The sequence below is a fragment of the Balaenoptera ricei genome, chromosome 1 (assembly GCF_028023285.1).
Source record: "Balaenoptera ricei isolate mBalRic1 chromosome 1, mBalRic1.hap2, whole genome shotgun sequence".
Taxonomy (NCBI): Eukaryota; Metazoa; Chordata; class Mammalia; order Artiodactyla; family Balaenopteridae; genus Balaenoptera; species Balaenoptera ricei.
Genome location: NC_082639.1, coordinates 122,231,719 through 122,254,948, shown reverse-complemented (window position 1 = coordinate 122,254,948; position 23,230 = coordinate 122,231,719). Strand labels below are relative to the sequence as shown.

General features: G+C 39.9%; 1 protein-coding gene across 1 annotated transcript in view; it reads left to right on the top strand.

Annotated features, from left to right (window-relative positions):
- Positions 1 to 1,957: 1,957 nt before the first annotated feature.
- The window catches only part of ALDH9A1 (aldehyde dehydrogenase 9 family member A1), a 28,450-nt gene continuing 7,177 nt past the window's right edge, over positions 1,958 to 23,230 (top strand). Inside the window, exons 1-8 of the mRNA XM_059935322.1 lie at positions 1,958 to 2,230; positions 4,039 to 4,184; positions 12,134 to 12,263; positions 13,024 to 13,158; positions 14,450 to 14,646; positions 15,318 to 15,458; positions 20,407 to 20,595; positions 20,828 to 20,915. Of these exons, the coding sequence (XP_059791305.1) occupies positions 2,050 to 2,230; positions 4,039 to 4,184; positions 12,134 to 12,263; positions 13,024 to 13,158; positions 14,450 to 14,646; positions 15,318 to 15,458; positions 20,407 to 20,595; positions 20,828 to 20,915 (1,207 nt within the window). The 5' untranslated portion in view covers positions 1,958 to 2,049. The remainder of the gene's footprint in view (positions 2,231 to 4,038; positions 4,185 to 12,133; positions 12,264 to 13,023; positions 13,159 to 14,449; positions 14,647 to 15,317; positions 15,459 to 20,406; positions 20,596 to 20,827; positions 20,916 to 23,230) is intronic.

The window sequence follows — 23,230 nt, the reverse complement described above, 5'->3', positions numbered from 1 at the left end:
CCCTATATGAGCTCCTCACTCAATCTGTACTAGTCTCCTTTTCTTTTACAGGGTTATTATGAGCATTATGTGAGGAGATAAATGTGAAAGGGCTTTGCAACCTATAAAGCTCTCTCTACATGTTGGGTTTTTCAAATAATAATATGTTAATATCACTAATAATAAAAGCACCGATAGGTAAGGGGCAGAGCTGAATATTTTCGTGGAGTTTTGTCATTTTTATAATCTATGAATTATAGCAACAGACATCATGACCATATGTCTAAAACAAACACCAGGAACCATGATCTGACAAGTCAAAATGCATTTGTTGGGGCAGAACATTATAAACAGGAATTGCACCCCCCAAGTAAAAACCTTGAGACCGTGTGGTCTCTGTACATGCAAATGACCATCTTTGATCCAGTGATCCTGGAAATCTACATTGCTGGTTATCAACTCATGATATGTTTCAATTCTGTTTCCAACGGCCAATAATAACAAAGGTAGTAGCTGAGTTTGGCCCCAGGTGTTCTAAGTCTGAATGTTGCTGTTTCCACTTGAGGACCAAGACCTACAAATCTCAGAAGCATTGCAAATTGGCATAGAGTTCTGGAAAAGTTCACCAGTGTAGTTTATTTCTGTTTCAAACCTGAAAATCACCCTCCCTAATATTGTGCTAGTAGGTAAAGGAAAGAACATTGAGCAAGCCTGCAGCCCCTAGAAGAGTAACAAGCCTGCCGGAAATAATGGAATGTGCATATTGGTAATTAATTTCTGTTCATGAAAGTCTCTGCTGCAGATGCATGGGAGTTCAGTATGAAGAATGAACAAGACTGCTTTTGTGTAAGATCCCTTAGCTGCTGGGACCTTGGGAGTGCCTTTCTTCCACAGGCCTTTTCATGAGGATTTTGCTCTTTATAACCTGTTATTAGGTTTCCGTTTGTGCTGCTGTCATTAATAGAATTTACATAGACCTTTCGGAATTTAAAAAGAAGTTTCAGATCAGCTCGGTGCTTTGTGACCACCTAGAGGGGTGGGATAGGGAGGGTGGGAGGGAGACGCAAGAGGGAGGGGATATGGGGATATATGTATATGTATAGCTGATTCACTTTGTTATACAGCAGAAACTAACACAACATTGTAAAGCAATTATACTCCAATAAAGATGTTTTAAAAAAAAAAAGCAGTTTCACATCAAAATATCATGGTTTTTTTACTTGTCTTAATTTATTCAGAATTATTTACTGCATTTATTGTTTTTGAATTTTTGAATTTTATTTATTTTTTATACAGCAGGTTCTTATTAGTTATCTATTTTATACATGTTAGTGTATATATGTCAATCCCAATCTCCCAATTCATCCCACCACCACCCCCGCTCCCAGCACTTTCCAAAATATCGTTATGTTTTCTTGACAGTCCTCCCGTTGGTCTTTACAATAACATTTAAAATTTTTTTAAATTTAATTTTTATTTTATATTGGAGTATAGTTGATTTACAATGTTGTGTTAGTGTCAGGTGTACAACAAAGGCAATCACTTTTTTAAAGTATTATTATACAGATAAAGAAATGGTGGCTTAAGAGTGAAGTAATCCCCAAAGTAAAATTACTAGCACTCCAATCCTCCGCTTTCTTCAGACGGAAAAATCGAGAGTAAGATCCTGAGATGATTACATGCAGTGATGTACCTGATAACTCTTGTTTCAAATATTGATCTGGAAGAAGAAAGCGAAAATGAGAGAGACGGAGGGAGGGAGAGAGAGAGAGAGAGAGAAAGCGTGCACGCGTGTGCGTGTGTGTAAGTCTCTGGTGTGTCGCCCATCCTTTCAGCTAAGCGAGGGCCAGACCTGGACCGCGGACGAGCCTAGCGTGGGCCCCCAATTGTCTCGCAAACTCCGCCCCGGAAGGCCCGGCTCCTTGCCTGGAGTTCCCTTAACTCTAGTCCAGCGGCGCCACGCCCCTCGGCCCGCAGCTAGCTCTGCCTCCCCGCGGCCCCGCCCCTCCCGCGGCGCCCGCCCCTCGCCCCCTCCCATTAACCTAGGGCACGACACCGCGCCAGTCCCCCATGTTCCTGCGAGCGGGTCTGGCCGGGCTGTCTCCGCTTCGCCACACTCTCCGGCCTGCTCTGGTCGCCGCCATGAGCACTGGCACCTTCGTCGTGTCTCAGCCGCTCAATTACCGCGGCGGGGCCCGCGTGGATCCGGTGGACGCCTCCGGCACCGAGAAGGCGTTCGAGCCAGCAACCGGTAACGGGACGGAGACCGGGGGGCAGGGCCGGGGCGGCGGGGCGGGGAACGCGGCGGGGACCGGGGTAGGGGCGAGGGTCGGGCGCGGATTGACTCTCCCCCGCCCCAGGGGTGAACCTAGTCTACCTCCCTGAACCTTCATGTAGTGCATTCAGCAGACGTTTACTGAGCACAGGTAAGTGACAGTGTAGAGTATAAAGTTGTATGTGTAGGCAGCTAACGGTGCTGTGCAAACTCGAAAGCGTGTGGACCGGACACGAAGGGGGTCGTAGGAAACTGGACAGGCTGGTGAGTTGCTCCATGGGGTCATGGGTAGTTTTACAACGGCCTGAACAGAGTCCACAAAGCCCCGGTGGGTGAGGTGGGGTCTTCGTTAATTATTAACTTTTAAGGTTAGGACTGCAGTAATGTCTTCAACCGTGCACGTAGTAGAGGAATTCTAGAAGGACGGGGTGAAAAGAAACACTTGTGCCAAAATGGAGGAGCGCGCACAGAGGTTTCTAATTAGCGTGAATGAGGACTTTGTTGCCATCCCCTAGTGTTAAAATATTTCCGAACGTGAACCAGAACTGGGAAAGGGAAAAAAAAAAAAAAAAATTCTGCTTTTATCCTATGTTTAATGTGTGCCCAGCACTGTGCCAGGCCCTCAGTTTGCCCTGGGAGCTCCATAGATCACAAAGCAAATGAGGAAGAGGTTTTTTGTTTTGGTTTTGCTTTGTGTTTGTTTTGCTGGGTGTTATGGAATATTTGTGAGGAGAAAAATGTAAATGTTTGTGCAAACCAAGTGGTATGTAGCCAGAGGGATAAAACTGGATTTCAAGAGACTGGAGAATTTACATTTGACCAATTACACCAAACCACAGAGCAGAGACTTGTCAGAGCAGGAAGGGGCCCACAGACACCATCAGGCTCTTCTTTAGGTAGGAGGAAACATCCTCTTGACCCCCACCCGCATATTGATACAAAAGAAAGAAAAATTGCTCTTTATTTTAATTGCCTACAGTGTGTGCGATCCTTAAGCACTGCCTTTACCAGTTGGCTATTCAAATTTGTAACAAATAGCAGGTTTGTGAAATCTCTGGAAAAAGCAGAGTCCCAGGTGTTCTTGTGGGAGGGGAAAAGAAACTGCTGACTTGACATCTTAGAGAATTCTTTTTAGTAGAGTCAGTCACAACCCTTGGGATTTGGGTCTAGAAAAACTGATCATTTCATATTTTGCCCAGGATAGGGAATAAGACTGAAATAAGAAAATGAGGGACTGTTGGTCTTTTCCCCATATTTGAGAAAAAAATTTTCTTGCTTTTAGGAATATCTTTTCTTGATATTCTGTTTATTAACCATATTCATCAAGTATCAGTATTATATGACTTGTATAGAACATAAACCAGTGATTTAAAATCAGAGTTCATAATCCAGGAGACGGAGTACTTTGATTTTGTAAGACCTCTGGGATTCTCAAACATTGTTAAGGAGCATTGTGAAATAATTGATTGGAGGTTAATGTTAGTAAACCCAAATGTAAAATAGAGGAGGGCAGGGGTTCTTACCCTGAAGTTCATGGTGTGCTAGGCAAGGGACATGTTCTCTCTATAATTCTGTGATATGGTTCAGTACATTTTTCTGGACAGAAGTCTGCAATTTTTATTAGATTCTTAAAAAGTTCAGCTGCTGGTATAAGGGTGGTCACTAAATCAAAACATACTTAAAAACAAGAAGAGGATCAATAAAAGGAAAATTGGATACACAATACTTTATTTAAAATATGTGGCAACCAATTGAGATAACACTGACTTTCCCTGTATTTATAGGGCGAGTGATAGCTACTTTCACTTGTTCAGGAGAAAAGGAAGTAAATTTAGCTGTTCAAGATGCAAAGGCTGCCTTTAAAATATGGAGTCAAAAATCTGGCATGGAACGTTGCCGAATCCTTTTGGAGGCTGCCAGGATAATAAGGGTATGTTTTAATTTAATGTCTTCCAGAAAAGTCCTCTTGCACTGTTCTGTGAGTTCTTTATGATGATTTGCAGTTAGACCTTGATGTGCTATTAGGTGATACCTTTTTGATGAAGTAGGAAGACATTTCCATATGCTCACCTTGGTATGTACAACAAGCTTTCCATCAGTGATTTCCTTCTGGCTCCTGGCTCCTTGTGACATCTCCCTCGGCAGGTTTTCTTTTCCTTCTTTGTTGGAGTGATAATGTATTCTTTGTAGCTTGTCTCCTTTTCATTTTACTATGTATACTTGTTTTCTTTTTACTTTTTCCTCTGATGACTCTTAAGTTCACTTTTCTTTTTCAGGTTTATTTTCTACCTTAGTTGCCTGGAAGATTTCATAGATTCATCGATGCTCCCCTCTTAAGACATAAAGTTTAGCTTTTTACAGTCTTAAAGAGCAAAAGTACTAGATTGTCATTACAGAATATTAGAAAATTCAGAGGATATACACCAAAATATAAGTCAAGGATATCTCTCAGTGTAGGCTGTGATGATTTTTTTTCCTCATCAGTGTGTTATGTCAGAAACGGAGGGTCTGATAGTTACCCTACTTGCAAGGTTATATGTGTATTCTGACAAGAGACATGAAGCTTTCTGGATTAGGGAAAGGGTTTATTACAGCACCCAGATGCTGTACCCAGAGCAATACTTTAGCACTAGTTTTCTGAGTCCCAGTCCCCATGGGGTGATGCATTGAGAGGCAGATGTTAACCCTGTTGCATGCAGTGGTTGCACCGCAGGAGAGGATCCCTAAAATTATGAGACTCAGCTTATATGGGGGCTGCACATCTGCCCATTCTCTTCTCTGGAGAGAGGTTACTCATTAAGCACATCTCCAGGATTAAGGGGGAAGGTGTCATTAGGTTTATTACCCTGGAATATAAGCAGATGTCTCCAGGAACAGGAAGTAGAGAGCTTTATATCTCTACATCGCTCCAGTGACCTCTATCTTTTGGGAGACCCTGTCTCTGCCTTCTAAGGCCTTTGTTTTTCAGTCAGCTTGCCAGTGTCCTTTGCTCAGAAAGCCTGGACCATTCAGTAGTGTCAAAATATTCCTGGAGAATTTTCTCCCAACAAGGTATTTTCTGCTATTAAAATTTATTTTTTATTTGATAGATTAAAAGTGGTAACTCAAAGCTGATAATTTATTGTTCTGATTTGTCTCTCACGTTTTCTTGCGCGTAAGCATTTGGGTTGTTATATCTTCTTAAGAACTGGCTCCTTTATCATTATAAAATTACTTTTTAAATCCTGAATAATACCTAACTTTTTTTTTTGCTCTGAAATGGACTATCTGATATTAATTTTCTTTTCCTTTAAACTCCCCATTCCATTTTCTTTAATATCTTATGTAATATTTTTACATATTACAGTCAAAAATATATTACTATATTTCTCTAAAGCTCTTCTCTGATGGTCATACCCTGGATCTGCCTTTACCCAAAATTATTCCATAACTAAACAAATCCCACCCTCTGACCACAGCCTACAGTTATAGCTCTCAGTTGTTCCTCTTGGTGATTTTTCTAGTTAATCATGATCTGCAGTTCTTTGCCCCTTCCATTTTTAAACTATGTACAATTATCTTTTATAAGATAAAAATATTTGATATTTTCCCACATTTTTAGCATTTCTAGTGCTCTTCATTCCTTTGGGTAGGCCCAAATTTCCATCTGTTATCATATTTTTTTTCTGCTTGAAGAAATTTCTTTAGCATTTTTTATAGTGCAGGTTTGCTGGAGATGTTCTTTCAGGTTTTGTATGTCTGAAAGTCTTTATTTTGCTTTCATTTTTAAAGGAATTCTAGGTAGATAATTCTAGGTTGACAGTTTTTTCTTTCAGTACTTTAAAGATGTTGCACCACTGTCGTCTGGCTTGTGTTGTTTCAGAAGAGAAGTCTGCTGTCATTCTTATTTTTGTTCCTCTGTTTTAATGTTTTTTCCCCCTTTGGCTGCTTTTAAGATTTTTCTTCTTATCACTAGTTTTAAGCAATTTCATTATATCTTCCTTTTTTTTTAAAACTTTATTTTATTTTTTTATGCAGCAGGTTCTTATTAGTTATCTATTTTATACATATTAGTGTATATATGTCAATCCCAGTCTCCCAGTTCATTCCACCCACCCCGCTTTCCCCCCTTGGTGTCTGTATGTTTGTTCTCTACATCTGTGTCTCTATTTCTGCCTTGCAAACTGGTTCATCTGTACCATTTTTCTAGATTCCACATATATGTGTTAATATATGATATTTATTTTTCTCTTTCTGACTTACTTCATTCTGTATGACAGTCTACGTCCATCCACATCTCTACAGTGACCCAATTTCATTCCTTTTTATGGCTGAGTAATATTCCACTGTATATATGTACTACATCTTCTTTATCCATTCATCTATCGATGGGCATTTAGGTTGCTTCCATGACCTGGCTATTGTAAACAGTGCTGCGACGAACATTGGGGTGCATCATTATGGCTTTTGATGCAGTTTTCTTTATATTTCTTTTGTTTGGAGTTTATTGATCTTGAATCTGTACACTTACAGTTTAGTTAAATTTGAAAAAATATTGGCTATTATTTCTTCAGATTTTTTTTTTCTGCCCCCTTTTATATCTCCTCTTCTTCAGAGCCTCCAATTACACATATGTTGGGCTGCTTGAAACTATTCTACAGCTCACTGATGCTCTGTTCATTTTTTCCCCAGTTTTTTTCCTCTGTGTGTTTTATTTTGGGTAACTTCCATTGTTATGCCTAAAGTTCATCTATCTTTTCTTCTGTAGTGTCTAATCTGCTATTAATCCCATCCAGTGTATTTTTCATCTCTAGAAGTTCAACATGAGTCTTTTTTGTTGTTGTTCCACATTGCTCCCTAACATGCTCATGTTTTCCTCTGCCTTCTTGAGCACATGGAATATAGTTATAATAACATTTAATATCCCTGTCTACTAATTCTGTCATCTCTCAATTCTGGTTCTGTTTCTATTGATTGGTTTTTTTCCTCCTGGTTAGGTGTTATATAACATTCCTACATTTTGCGTGTCTGGTAATTTATTACCAGTAGACATTGTGAATTGTATGTTGTTGGATGCCGAATATTCTTGTACTTTAAAAAATATTAATGAACTTTGTTCTGGGACACAGTGAAGTTACTTGGAATCAATTTGATCCTTGCAAGGCTTGCTTCTATGCTTTGTTATGTATGACCAGAGCAGCTAATTTTACCCCACTACTGAATACCCTCTTGAATACCTAGCTTGATGCTCTGTGTATTAGTGAGGTTTTTCTCACTGTGGCTTTTGGGAACATGAACTATTCCTGGCCCTGTGTGAGTTTTGGGGATTTTTTTCACCTTCTTGGTTAGTTTTTTTCCTGGCCTTGGGTAGTGTCCTCACAACTGACCAGTTCTCAGATGAAGACTTAAGGGGGATCTCTGGGGTTCTCCTGTGCAGCCCTCTTCTGTCCCATACTCAGCCTGCAGACTGTAGCCATCACATACTCCCTGAACTCCCAACCTGTTTCCTCAACTCAGAGTATCTGTTGGGCCCCACCTAAGTTCCTCCTCCCTGCTCTGTGATGAACTGTTTCCAGGCAGTAGGCAAGAATATGTGTAGGGCTCACCTCATTTGTTTCTCTCTCAGGGATCACTGTCTTGAGCTGTCTGTCCAGTGTCTGAAAATTGTTGTTTCACGTATTTTACCTGGTCTTCTTAGTTGCTTAAGGTGGAGGCTAAATCTGGTCCCTGTAACTCCACCTTAGCTGGAAGCCCATTGACTCCTAGTGAAGTGAATGGTTTTTGGTATATTTATTGGTCTTATGTTTCCTTTTTCACTTTGAATCTTTTGATGCTTTTTATCAGATTATAAAGATCTTAATGGTAGGCCCCAATCGTTTCTTAGTTGGAGTGTTCTTATGAAAGTAGCTATCGTTTGGCTTTAAAAGGAGAGAGAAAATGTGTTTTAAAACTATGATAACACATTTACATATAAAAAGATTATGTATATAGAATATGCACTTGCCTTCAGCGACTGCTTTGCTCAGCTCTGCCTCTTAAAGCAAGCAGGGGCTCAGGCTTGTCAGGGTTTAGTGGGCGTGTCTTTGCTCAGGTGGTTCTCTTATAAAAGCTAAACACTGAGCTTGCTGGGGGGTTTGAAGTGAAGGAGAGAGGCGAATCTCCTGCCCTTTGCTTCTTCTCTTTCATCCCAGAGGACCCCTGGTCAGGTCACATGTGAAGCAGGGTGGTGGAGAGGATGACAGGGGTATATAGGAAGTACATGTTTCCCAAGAAATACTTACAGCAGTACATGGTCATGGTGGACAGTTTTGTTTTGTGATGGCTCTTGTACTAGTAGGGGCAGGAAACTTATATTGTTTTCCCCTTCTTCCTCTGCTCTCCTTATTCTGGGAGGGAAAGCAAATACCGTTTCCCTGAAAGCAATATTAAGTATCAGTAGAGATCCACTTGGACTCTTTGATAGTTTTCATCAGGGACTTTTTTTGATGATCCTTGAAGGTATGTTAAAAGATCTCATAATGGCTTTTTATCTTATTTTTTTTATTTTTGGCTGCGTTGAGTCTTCATTGCTGTGTGCGGGCTTTCTCTAGTTGTGGCGAGCGGGGGCTACTCTTTGTTGCAGTGCATGGGCTTCTCATTGAGGTGGCTTCTCTTGTTGTGGAGCATGGACTCTAGGTGCACGGGCTTCAGTAGCTGTGGCACGTGGGCTTGGTAGTTGTCACTCATGGGCTTAGTTGCTCTGCGGCATGTGGGATCTTCCCAGACCAGGGCTCGGACCCGTGTCCCCTGCATTGGCAGGCAGATTCTTAACCACTGAACCACCAGGGAAGTCCCTCATAATGGCTTTTTAGAAATAACCTTTTTTGTGAGGGTAGAGAATGCTGGAATAAGACAAGAAAAATCTCAAAAGGCCAGCCGATAAATTGAATTTTCTCTTTGAGTTCAAACCTTGAAACAGTCCTCAAAGCTAATTGCCTGTCCATTGTTTACCAAAAAAAAAAAATAATAATAATAAAACTTCCTTTCTTAGTAAATATTCCAAGGCTTTTCAGTGATTAGCACAGATTACTTCCTGTCTGTCCACTCTTGTATTAATTTGGAAGACAACAGCATTTCACTTTTGCCAGTTTAATATTTCTTCATGTGTTTGAAGTGTAATATACTGATTCATCAGTGTATTCATGCTGATTAGTGAACCAGTACCTACTTCCTCTTTAGGGACTAGTTGCCCTCTTGCATTCTAGAAATGTAGTTTAAGTCACTTATGGTTGATGGTGCCTTTTGAAAATGTGTTTCACGTTGATCATACTCAACAGATCCAAGAAGGGGAATAACTTACACCTAGTTAAAGAACTGTTACATCAGAACTGATGCTTGTTGTCCTCCTAGGTACCCTCTTTCCAGTATCAGTAACTGGGAAGCAAGTTAGTTGTTAAAAAGTCGCTTTGGTGAGTATAGAATCAGAGAAAGAGAAGGTAAATTGCTGGTTTAAAAGACAATTTAATTTAGACTGTGTTGAATGTAAACAAATTATCCTTTCTGAAGGAACATGTCTATTCAGTAATTGCAGAATTTATTTAGAAGTTACTAACTTCCTTTTTTATGTTTTTTGTTTTTTGATTTTGTTTTTTTTTTTGTTTTTTGGCCGTGAGGCATGTGGGATCTTAGCTCCCTGACCAGGGATCAAACCCGCACCCCCTGCATTGGAAGGCAAAATCTTAACCACTGGACCACCAGGGAAGTCCCACTAAGTGAGACTCCTTGAAGTGAGCTCCCTGAAGGCAGAGACTGGATCTATCCTTTTTTTCTTAGGCAGTCATTCCATTTGTTACATTCCATTTGTTACATTCCATTTGTTACTGTCTCCACTTCACTTAGTTGTTGTTCTGGGGTTTTATCCTGTTCCTTCATCTGGAACATATTTCTCTGCCATCTCATTTTGTCTAACTTTCTGTGTTTGTGGTCTCTGTTCTGCAGGCTTCAGGGTTGTAGTTACTCTTGCTTCTGGTGTTGTCCCCTCGTGTAGGAGGCTGGTCTAGAGGCTTGTGCAGGCTTCCTGGTGGGAGGGACTGGAGCCTGCCCACTGGTGGGTGGATCTGGGCTTTGTCCCTCTAGTGGGCAGGGCCATGTCAAGGGGTGTGTTTCGAGGTCGTTGTGGGCTCAGGAAGACTTTAGGTAGCCTGTCTGCTGATGTGTGGGGCTGTGTGCCCACCCTGTTGGTTGTTTTGCCTGAGGCATCCCAGCACTGGAGTCTATAGGCTGTTGGGTGGGGCCAGGTCTTGGTGTCAAAATGGCGGCCTCCAGGAGAGTTCATGCCAATGAGCACTCCCCAGTACCTCTGCCACTAGTGTCCTTGTCCCCACAGTGAGCCACAGCCACCCTCCGCCTCCCCAGGAGACCCTCCAAGACTGGCAGGTAGGTCTGGCCCAGGCTCCTGTGAAGTGTCGGCTTTTTCCCTGGGTCCTGGTGTGCATGAGACCTTGCGTGTGCCCTCCAAGAGTGGAGTTTCTATTTCTCCCAGTCCTGTGGAGTTCCCGCAATCAAGCTCCACTGGTATTCAAAGCCAAGTGCTCTGGGAGCTCCTCCTCCCGATGCCAGACCTCCAGGCTGAGGAGCCTGACATGGGGCTCAGAACTCTCCTCTGGGAGAACCTCTGCAATATAATTATCTTCCAGTTTGTGGGTCTCCCACCTGGCGGGTGTGGTATTTGATTAGATTGCGAATGCCCCCCTCCTACCATCTTATTGTGGCTTCTTCTTTGTCTTTGGATGTAGGATATCTTTTTTGGTAGGTTCCAGTCTTTTTTGTCCATGGTTATTCAGTAGTTAGTTGTGATTTTGGTGTTTTCATGAGAGGAGGTGAGCTCAAGTCCTTCTACTCTGCCATCTTGTCTGGAATTCGACAAATACGGAATGAATGAATCAAAGCACTTTATACCTCTGGTCTTTGTAGAGACAGAACATGTCCAAATATCATTATCATACTGTCCTTTCATGTATTTCATACTGATTTTCATATTCCTCCTTCCATCTTTTCTGAGATTTGTACTCAATCTTGATAGAGTTTGTATTAATTAGATGCTTGTGTTAATTTCTGTTGCCATTTCATTTTGCTTCTGGTAAGCCTTACTGATTATCAGTTTTAGTAAGAGAATGCATCTTCTTGTCAATTATTTGATTCATCTTTTATGTATGTTTAGATTTTGACCACAATGTTTATTTTAAATTGGATCCATAATAGCAAATGTCTATTTCTTACATATTCAATTTTTTGATCTCCTTTAGGGGCATTATTTAGCTTTTCTTTTTAGGTCTAATTTCCCAAACTTTTTCCTTCATCCCTGGACTGTCTTACCTCTAAGTTGTATAAACTACATCTGGAAACAGTATTAGAAAAGAGAATTGATGAGTACTAAGCATTAGAAAATAATTGTCTTGTGATTATCTTATGATTTTAACATGCTGCATTTCTTTGGGTGAATTAAAGCCATGTGTATATAACCTTTTAAATGTCGATTGTGTGTTTGGCTATTTTGTACAGTTTTCCTAAGGACTGTTTGCTCTTACTCTATACATGCAAACACATGCACACATATCTATACATATTTATAGAGATGTACATATATAATATTTATTTCTCAAAACATTCCTTTTCTAATTGATCTTGAAATGAGGTCTTGGTCTTGTATCTGTGACAGTTACTTGATGGGGAGAACAGGGTACTGTTTAGCAATAAGTTTTATTTCTCTTCCAAATGTCACACTGCCATTCCTTCTGTTTTCATTGAAAGTGAAAGCTGTTTCTATTTTTAAAAATTGGGCAATGTATTCTGGTTTGATTGTTGAATGTGTTGAGGTGTATGGTAATTTGTCTTAAATCTGGTCTTCTGTTTCACCCAAAGGATCGGAAGGATGAAATCGCCACTGTGGAGACCATCAACAACGGCAAGTCCATCTTTGAGGCCCGCTGGGACATTGACACTTCCTGGCAGTGCCTGGAGTACTATGCAGGCTTAGCGGGATCCATGGCCGGTAAGCCCTCACCTGGCCTTCTGTGACCAGCTGACAAGGAGGCAGGAGAGCAGAGCCTGGGGGCGTAGGGTACAGATTTTGGAATTAAGACAGGCCTGGGTTAAAATCCTGGGCTTATCACTCTCTACTTTGGTGACATTGAGAACTACTTTATCTTTCTTTATTTAAACTGGAGATGGTAATCTCTATCTTCTTGGTTATTATAAGGATTAAATGAGATGATGTATGTAAAGCACCTAGCCTCATACCTGAGCTGTAGAACAGGTTGTGGAAAAACCAGTTCTTGCAAGAGTCAGTAAGTACATCATATTTATTAGTTTTACCTACTTAGCAAAAAAATTTTCTTTGTCTAGGAAGTGTACATCAGTTTACATGTCGGCTGGTTTAGCAGGGCCCAGGAGGGCTGTGGGGAGCCAGAAGTCTGAGGTTTCAGGGTCCTCAGACTCTTCAGCTGCTGAGTCTTTCCCCATTTCTGTTTCATTTCATCTAAGTTATGTAGTGGATGCTTGGTTAATTTTTAGAGGGTTATATTGAGTTGAACGAACATGGTTTTGAAGGATAGAAAAGACTATTTATGTGAAGAGAACATGCAGAAGCAGTGTAAGAATGACTAGAATGAACAAAAGAACAGAGGTGGGGTGAGCCCAGTGGCTGGGGCCTGGGAGGGGGCTGGTCTGACAAGTCCAGAGTGAGTCCAGGTGCTGGTGGAGTCTTGGGACAAGTGGTACTGCACTCTCCTTTACCCTCTTTTTCCCCTTAGGCGAACACATCCAGCTCCCCGGCGGATCCTTTGGTTACACCAGAAGGGAACCACTAGGGGTGTGTGTCGGAATAGGAGCGTGGAACTACCCCTTTCAGATCGCCTGCTGGAAGTCGGCTCCAGCTCTGGCTTGTGGTAAGAATGAATTATTCCTCTACCTGTGAGCCACCCTTTCTCCCAGGACACGGTCTCACCCCTGCCCTGCCCCTTACGGAGCTTTGAGATTATACACACAGATCGTGTCTACATTATTCCCATTTTTATTTAATTTATTTTTGTTTATGGGAAGGAAGAAAGTTAATTTTGGTCTTGGAGGTCTTTTTTTTTTTAAACTGTCAAATGAATTAGATTTGTGCTACTTGTAAGTTCTCTTCCTTTATGGACAAGAATTCTGGGCATGAATTTCTGTGTAGGGGATAGCACTTAGGAGTTTTGACTTCATTTAGGAAGCAGAAGATAAACTTCCTCCTTCATTTGTGTCTTAAAAGAAGTGATAAACAAGGCTTCCATCGGAGAAGCTTTGGCTGATTAACAAAAAGTTTTCTCACGCTATTTAAAGAGAAGAATCTGTCGGTAAAGAAGACATTGTACCTTAGAAAAACTGTCAGGTTAAAAAAGCTTTACTGTTAGGACACTGTATTGAAATGCAGCTTTTTTCTTTTTGCTGCTTCACGTTCTTTTTGCACATTTCTCTGTGATAGAGGAGAAATAGAATTAAGTTACTAGCTTTGGGTACTTGCATCAAATTAATTAACCTTTCTGGTCTTCAGTTTCAACTCTTATAAAATGGGTCTGATCATACCTACTTCTTACCACTGTTGCAAATGTTAAATGAGATTAATATATGCAAAAAGGCCTAGATATGCAAGTATAAGGTATTATTGGCTGAGACACTGCAAGTGTGTGGCTTGGGGTCTGTTTAATGAGAGAAACCAAAGGGGGAAGAGCAAGATATATTTACTTATTAATAACATTTTTGACCTAGAATTTGATGGGGAACAGGAAACAATTGGAGGGGCTTCCCTGGTGGTGCAGTGGTTAAGAATCCAGCTGCCAATGCAGGGGGAACACGGGTTTGAGCTCTGGTCCGGGAAGATCCCACAGGCCACAGAGCAACGAAGACCGTGTGCCACAGCTACTGAACCTGTGGGCCTAGAGCCCGTGCTCCGCGACAAGAGAAGCCACTGCAATGAGAAGCCTGCACACTGCAACAAAGAGTAGCCCCCACTCACCGCAACTAGAGAAAGCCCGCATGCAGCAATGAAGACCCAACACAGCCAAAAATAAATAAATAAATAAATAAATAAACTAATTAACTTTTTAAAAAAGGAAACAATTGGAGTTGTTCTTGATGTGTCTTCTTGTCCTGTCTTCAAGGGATCCTCAGTCTTAAAAGTCTTCCTGTGTTTGTGTCTCGGTAATGCAGGTAATGCCATGGTCTTTAAACCTTCTCCCTTCACACCTGTGTCCACACTGCTGCTGGCTGAAGTCTATACTGAGGCCGGCGTGCCTCCTGGGCTCTTCAACGTGGTGCAAGGAGGGGCTGCCACAGGCCAGTTTCTGTGTCAGCATCGCGATGTGGCCAAAGTCTCCTTCACCGGAAGTGTGCCCACTGGCTCAAAGGTGAAGACAAGACCAGTATAGGAGAACATAAATGGCATGTAGATCCGGCTGTGTCAAGCCTCCCCAGAATATATGTTGGAGGCTTATCCTCTGATTCTACCCAGCTTGTATTGGCAGGGAGGCTGTAGGTATTATTGGGCAGAGGTCTGAAGTGTGCTTTAAAAGTGTGAAGGATAATTAGAACAGCCCACTGGTGTTAGGCTCACTGGGGATGGGAGTCATCTTCTCCTGCCTGTGTCTGAGAGGGCAGGCCCTGAGCTGCCACTTGTATTGTTTGGTGACTTACCTCATCTATAGCAGCCACCTCGGAAGAAAGGGTATTTTCTCAGTTTATTTCAGATTCATTGTGTTGACCTTAGTTTGTGCTCTGAACTCTGTCCGCCTTGAACATAGTAACAGTAATACAAAAGAGTTTCTGCCCATGACAGTCAGGGGAATTGACAGTATTTTTTAAATGAACTCCCTATTCAGACTATCAAGTGCAATTCTGTGGATTCTCTTCAGTGTTCTGGAAAATAATATTTCAAGTAGACAGAGGACAAAGTATACGGAGAACAAGGCTGCAGGTCATGCCTAGTTCAAGATGACTTTGGAGGGTCAGGGTCTTGTTAACGTAGCATGTAATCTCATTGGTGCTAGACTTCTGAATGCTTTTGTTCTTGTTCTGTAAGATCATGGAGATGTCAGCTAAAGGAATTAAACCTGTTACCTTGGAACTTGGAGGCAAGTCTCCACTGATCATCTTCTCAGATTGTGATATGAAGAATGCTGTGAAGGGGGCACTGATGGCCAACTTCCTCACGCAAGGCGAGGTGTGTACCTGACCCAGGAAGAGGTTTAACGGGAATCTCCACCCCTTCATCTCACAGCGTGTTTTAAAGCTTGTTATTTTGAAATAGTTTCAGACTTACAGAAAAGTTGCACAAATAGTACAAAGAATTCCAATCTATCTTTGAACCAGGTCCCTCAGTGTTAACATTTTATCACATATACCATTCTGGTGGTATGTCTATACCTACATATGCATATTATTACTGTTTTTTTTTTCTGATCTGTTTGAAAGTTGCAGACAGAAGATCCCTAACCTCTACAGTCCTATGTGTATTTCCTAAAAACAAGTGCATTCTCTTAAATAAGCACAAAATACTTAGTAAAATATATAACTTGTTATTAATGTAGTACTATTACTCAATCTATAGCCCTTATTCAGATTTCTCCATTTGTTTGACTAATGTTCTTTTAGAAACAATTTTTTTTTGGCTGGTCCAAGATCTAATCCAGGAAGGTGTATTGCATTTACTTGTTGTGTCTCTTTAATCTTACTTAATCTGGAACAGTTCTAAAGTCATTCTTACCTTTCAGGACCTTGCCATTTTTGAAGAATACAGGCCATTTATTTTGTGGAATGTCCCTCATTTTGGGTCTGTCTAGGTTTTGTTTGTTTTTTTTATATTGGATTCAGGTTATGCATTTTTGGCAAAACACCACAAAAATGATGTTTTATATTTCACAGTGGTGTTGCTGACTTTGATCACTTGCTTAAGGTGGGTCTTTACAGTAAAGTTACTGTTTTTTCCTTTGTGGTTAATAAGTATATTGTAGGAGATAAAGTGAGACTATCTTGTTCCTTATCAAACTTTAACCTACTAGTGTTAGCACCCTTTGTTGATGTTTGCTGGAAACATTTTTTTCTGGTGGTTGCCAAGTGGTGTATTTCCAATTCTGTTACTCCTTCTACCTTTATATAGTTCACTGTCTATTACAAGAAAGAACTTTTTTCCCTTTTCCTTAGTTTGTTTTTCATTCATTATATCAGCATGGACCCATGGCTTTTTATCTCATTCTGCAAGTTATAACCCATTGCTAGTATTATTTATTTTGATGCTCAAATAATTGCAGATTCATATAGTGGGAGCCTCTTTCTGTGACTTTTTGATATGTTCTCATTATTCTTTGAGCACTTCTTTACTTCCTGGCACAGCAAGGTGTTCTAGACACATCTTGTGCTTTCTCTGGTGGAGCTCTGTAATGAGCCGTTTCTCTAAGGAGGCTTGGTTCCATTTAGTGGTAAATGGTATTTAGAAACCAAGATCTGGGTGCCAGGTGTACTCGTTTCTACTGGAGTATCATTGCTCCTATGTCTTCTCAGAGGCCAGAGCCAGGAAATGTATATTTGGCATATGTGTATGTATGCACAGACACATGTATTTATGTATCCATCTATATTAATAACTACAAGTTTATACAGATATTTCCAATCATTCCAACGCTGCAAGGTTTATTTTAGCCTCCTCCCTTTCATATTTATAATTTCCTTCTCTGACAGTGATGAGACATTTAGCTTCCATTACTCACAATGTATGTAGTTACTCCATCCTAGAATATGTTTATAATCGTTTCAGATTTGTGAAAGTACACTACTGTGAAAAATAAACCTTCTAACTAGAGTGCAACATTTTTTTTTTTTTACAGCCCTTTTTGTCTTTAGCCTGGGGTACAGTTAAAATTCTGTGTTCAGAAGTTAATGAGTCAGTTCTTCCTTCACCACCCCCTTCAGTATGGTTATGATATTCATTTTAAATAATGAGTTTGTTCGTTTCTGTTTGTATTTCATTTGGGGTTTATTTTCACCCATCCTTGCTTCAGGCGAAATACTAACATGGTTCTAAATGTCAGAATTTTACCAAAAAAGCAAACAGAAATGGCATTCCTCCTATCCCTTCTACCCACTCCCGTTCCCTCCTTCTTCCAACCCATCCCTATCCAGCCAAATCTGTTTCTCATTTTTCCTTCCTATTTCTTTTTACACAAATGACCAGGTACTTATATATTTCTTATTTTCTCTTCTTTCCTCAACACAAAAGATAGCTAGTAGTAACTAGTAACTAATAGTAACTAATTAGTAGTAACTAGTAACTAATAATAGCTAATAGTAACTCTAAGATATTAGAGTTACTGTTTTGCTTTTTGCTTTTTTCACCTGGAAATCACTTCATTTCATAGAAATCTTCTTTCTTCTTTATAGCTGTGTAGTATAATTCCTTATATAGCTGTTAGTTTATTCAACTACTCTCTTTTGGATGGGCATTTAGTTTCCAGTATTTTGTGATTACAAACAGTTCTGCAGTGAATAACCTCGTGCACGTGTGTGTTCATATTGTTGGAGATATATTTTCAGAGTAAATTCCTAGAAGTGGTAAATGTATATGTAATTTTTTGTGCCTATTTTTTTGTGGTAAAATATATATAATATAAAATTGACCATGTTAATCATTTTTGAGTGTACAGTCCAGTGGCATTAAGTACATTCACATTGTTGTGCAGCCATCACCACCATCCACCTCTAGAACTCTTTTCATCTTACAAGACTGAAACTCTACACATTAAACAATAACTTCATAAATCCTTTCTTCCCAGTCCCTGGTAACCACTATTCTACTTTCTATCTATATGGATTTGACTATTCTAGGTATCTCATATAAGTGGAATCAAACAGTATTAGTCCTTTTGTGTCTGGCTTATTTCACTTAACTTAAGGTCTTTAAGGTTCATCTACGTTGTAGCATGTGTCAGATTTTTCTTCCTTTTCAAGATTGCGTAGTATCCCGTTGTATATGTATGCCATATTTTCTTTATCCATTCATCTACTGGTGGACATTTAGGTTATTGCTACCTTTGGCTATTGTGACTAGTACTGCTATGAACACTGATGTACAAATATCTATTCAAGTCCCCGCTTTCACTTCTTTTGGGTACGTACCCAAAAGTGGAATTTCTAGATCATATAGTAATTCTGTGTTTAATTTTTCAAGAAATTGCCATACTGTTTTCTACAGCAGCTGCACCATTTTATGTTCTCACCAACAATGCACAAAGGCTCTAATTTCTCCACATCCTTGCCAGTACTTGTTATTTTCTGGTTTTTTTTGGTCGCAGCCATCAGAGTAGATGTGAAGTAGTATCTCACTGTAGGTTTTTATTTGTATTTCCCTTATCATTAGTGATGTTGAGTGCATATATAATTTTATAAGATAATGCCATATTCCCCTCCAAGTGGGTTGGACCAACTTGCATTCCTACCAACAATATATGTGTGCCTATTTCCTCACGAGGTAAGAGGTGATATTTCATTGTACTTTTAATTTCAATTCTCTAATTATGAATGAGATTGAACATCTTTTCTAGGCTTAAGGACCATTTATATGTGTGTGTGTGAATTGTGCATAACTTTTATCCAATTTTATATTGAACATCTAGTCATTTCCTTCAATTCTTTTTGTAGAGATTTTTTTTCTTATTCACACATAGTAAAGTTCCCTTTTTTTCTTTTTGGCCATGCTACAACACTTGCAGAATCTTAGTTCCCCAACCAGGGATCAAACCTGGGCCCTTGGCAGTGAAAGTGCCAAGTCCTAACCACTGGACTGCCAGGGAATTCCCAAGTTCACTTTTTTTGGTGTGTTATACTATTTTGATTTTCCCTCAGTTTTTATAAGTTATTTAAATATTGGTGATAGTACCCTTTATCTGTGATGTACGTTGTAAATGCTTTCTTCCAGTTTGTTGTCTTGGCTTTGTTTAGGATGTTTTTGCCATGCAAAAGATTATTAATTTTATGTAGTCAAATTTATCATTTTTTTCTTTCATTGCATCTAGATTTTGAGTACTAGTTAGAAAACCTTTTCCTGCACCTAAGTTATAGAAGAATTCACCTATATTTTCTCTCAGTAATTGTTTTTTTATTCTATATTTAGATTCCTTATACATTTGGGGGTTACTCCTGTGTACAGTATGAGATTGTATCTTATTTTCCACATGGCTAACCAGTGGAACCATTTGTTACTAATTCATCTTTACTCTAGTGGTTTTAGATTCCACCTTTATCATAAACTAAATTTCCTTGAGTACTTGGATCTATTTTTGGACTTTCTTTTCTATTCTACTGTTCTGATAGCATTTGAGTAGCATTTATGTTCATGTCTGTGGCAGGGTCTAAATAGTCATTACTTGTGTATGTGTTTTTTTTTTAAATTTTGGTTGCTACGTGCGGGCTTTCTCTAGTTGCAGCGAGCAGGGACTATTCATAGCGCTGTGTGGGCTTCTCATTGTGGTGGCTTCTCTTGTTGCGGAGCACGGGCTCTAGGCACACACGGCCTTCAGTAGTTGTGGCTCGCAGGCTCTAGAGTGCAGGCTCACTAGTTGTGACGCATGGGCTTAGTTGCTCTGTGGCACGTGGGATCTTCCTGGACCAGGGATCGAACCCATGTCACCTGCATTGGCAGGAGGATTCTTAACCACTGCACCACCAGGGAAGTCCCATTACTTGTGTTTTTAGAGACAAACATTGACTCTGCACCGCCCTAGGTTTTTATTAGACTCAATACCTCAGTTCTTGTTCTATTTTTACTCTTCAGTCCCTTCCACTCTTACCTCCTGCTCTCAAAATATACAGCCAAATTGAGCATCTGAGATGAGGAAATAGGAGAAGTCCTATGGGTCATATGGATCTATTAATTGTTTTAAGGAAATTTAAACAAAAACAAAGGCATAACTTTTATCTCAAAGGGCAGAGAGTTTGTGTGTGGGGTAGTATGTCCACAATTACATGTGTGATACAATTCAGTATGGTAATTTTTAGGAATGGAACTAACCTTTAAAGAAAGTATACTGTCTCTTTTAAATTTAAAGCTGTTGGACTTTTTTTCCTTTTCCTTTTTTCCCCCTCATCTACATATAAATTTTTATGTGTCTGTCCTTTAGGTTTGTTGTAATGGTACAAGGGTATTTGTGCAAAAGGAAATTCTTGATCAATTTACAGAGGAAGTGGTGAAACAGACCCAAAGGATAAAAATTGGAGATCCCCTCCTGGAAGATACAAGGATGGGTCCCCTGATCAACCGACCACATCTGGAGCGAGTCCTTGGGTTTGTTAAAGTGGCAAAGGAGCAGGTGAGAAACAAGTGGAGGTGAGATGAGAGGAGGGGGAGGGGTAGTTACTCCTAGGTTACTTGCTCTATGCTTCTTTCCTATGGTCATATCCATTTGGGAGCTGTATTCTGCGTTGTACTTGCCGTGGAGTGACTAAGTATGCATTTGTTCAGGACACAAGTGGCATTTCAGGAATGCATACTGGGGTTTTATGTTTAACATAAAATATGCATTCTTTTTTCTTTTTTGGCAGGGTGCTAAAGTATTATGTGGTGGAGACCTCTACGTACCTGAAGATCCCAAATTAAAGGATGGGTATTACATGAGACCTTGTGTGTTAGGTATGTCCTCTTCTTGTTTGCTTTTAAACAGTTTGAATTAAATGTCAGATAGACGAGAATATTTATAAAGCTGTGTATATGGTGTAAGGCAAGGGTTGGCAACTGTGTGTCCCTGCTACTCAGATTTAAGGAGTAGTTCTCCCTTACCTTGGAAGCCTCATGTGTGCCCCTCCTCTTCTTGGACAATGATATCAGTTACCTGGGACTTAACTGGGTGTACAGCTGTTGTTCTAGAATCAAGGCGCTCCAAAGAAATTAAAGGGCATGTTTGTTAAAAATTCAGTGATGAATTTCTTTTCTCAAGAAAGTTGGTAAAGAATGTGCTTTTCTTTGAACTTTAGATCATCAATATAATAAAACCAATTTGTTGGACAGTATATTAATATTTTCAAAAATTATATGATATAATAATTTTAGCACTTCCTTTCAATCTGAAAAATCTCCTGGTTTGGACAGTCAAGTATGTGGTCATCCTACTGTCCCCACACCCATCTCCTTCCCTTCTACTGGGGGTGACACTGTTCTAGATGTTGTTGTTGTCATTTACTTTTCTCTGTCATTTTATATTGTATGTTAGTATCTCCTATAAAAATATTGCTAGTTTCCTTGACTTTAAAAAACTATATATAGATGGAATTATGTTGTATAATTCCTTTCACCTTATCCTGAAGATAGATTCAGCTGATTTTTGTCCCTGAGGTTGATAGTGGTGTCACTTTTCAACACTTGATATTTGGTGCAGTTTAACCTTTTAGCTCTTGCTAAAAAGCTAAAGATCCGCTGAGGCTTAAGGGCTGTGAATTTAGCATCCATGCTATGGATTAGCTTGTAGCTATTAAGGAAGAGGGAAAACTTACTATAGGTTTTTACGTAGAAAATACAGGTTAAGCAGTAGTGTATATGGTATTATCCCAAATCTATTAAAAATCAAATATGTGCATGGGGAAAAGAAGGAACAGAGAATATGCATCATAGTATTTTTTTTTTAAAGGAATCAGGTTTCTGTTTTTTTGTTTTTTTTTTAATAAATTTATTGTATTTATTTATTTTTGGCTGTGTTGTGTCTTCGTTGCTGCACATGTGCTTTCTCTAGTTGTGGTGAGCGGGGGCTACTCTTCGTTGTGGTGAGTGGGCTTCTCATTGCAGTGGCTTCTCTTGTGGAGCATGGGCTTTAGGTGCACAGGCTTCAGTAGTTGTGGCACGGAGGCTCAGTAGTTGTGGCTCACAGGCTCTAGAGCACAGGCTCAGTAGTTGTGGCGCACGGGCTTAGTTGCTCCGCGGCCTGTGGGATCTTCCCAGACCGGGGCTCGAACCCGTGTCCCCTGCATTGGCAGGCAGATTCTTAACCACTGTACCACCAGGGAAGTCCGCATCATAATATTGATAGTGGATTTCTCTAGATGCTGGGATTAAAGGTGATTTTTTATTATACTTTGTGCATTTCTGAATATTACAGATTTTCTACAGAGAACATGTATTTTACAATTAGGAAAAAAAATATTTTTAAACAAACTGTGAACCTATGCAGAGGACAGGGAGCTAACTACCTTAACTTCATTCTAGTGATTCTGAAAGCCTTGTTTGTCATCTACAGCATCAATATCACTTGGAAAACTTGTTAAAAATGCAGATTTCTGGTCCCTGCCCTAGACCCCCAAATGTCACTTTCAGGGCCCAGGACCTTGAGATCTGCACGTTCATAAGTCCTCAGTTCATTTTTACGCATGTTGAAGTTTGAGAATGACTCCAGAGCCTCAATCTTTAGATTCATTTACTTGAGATTTGGGGCTAGAGTATAATGAGTGTTATATGTGGGGCAGGAACCTTTTCTTTTCTCATAACATCAACTGCCGCTTTATCCCCTCATCTCTTTTGACTCTCCAATATAGAATGCATTGCACACAGAGCCATACTGTGTTATCAACCTGTGTAAGACAAACTGTATTCTGGGACTGTTGGGTAATGAATTGTCTTGAGTAATTTAATATTCTGGCTAACAATTTCCCGAAAAATTGTATGTGGCTTAGTAGTTTTCAAAGATTTAGATTATAATAAACTATCCTTAAACACAGCCTAAAATTATTTAATATACCTTTGAAGATAGTTTAGGTGTCCCCAGAGTACAGTGTAACGTACAGACGACCAGAGTGCTGTTCTTAACTTTGTATGCACAAGCTCTGATTCATCTCTTATGAGATTTTAGAGTCCTCCTCTTTGTAGGTATGTGAGAAGTTGGTTTTTAGCTTTGGCTAGTGCAAAGCTGGTGTTTAAAGTAGGGTTCTCAAGCTGTATTTCTGCCTCCACATTGTTTACAT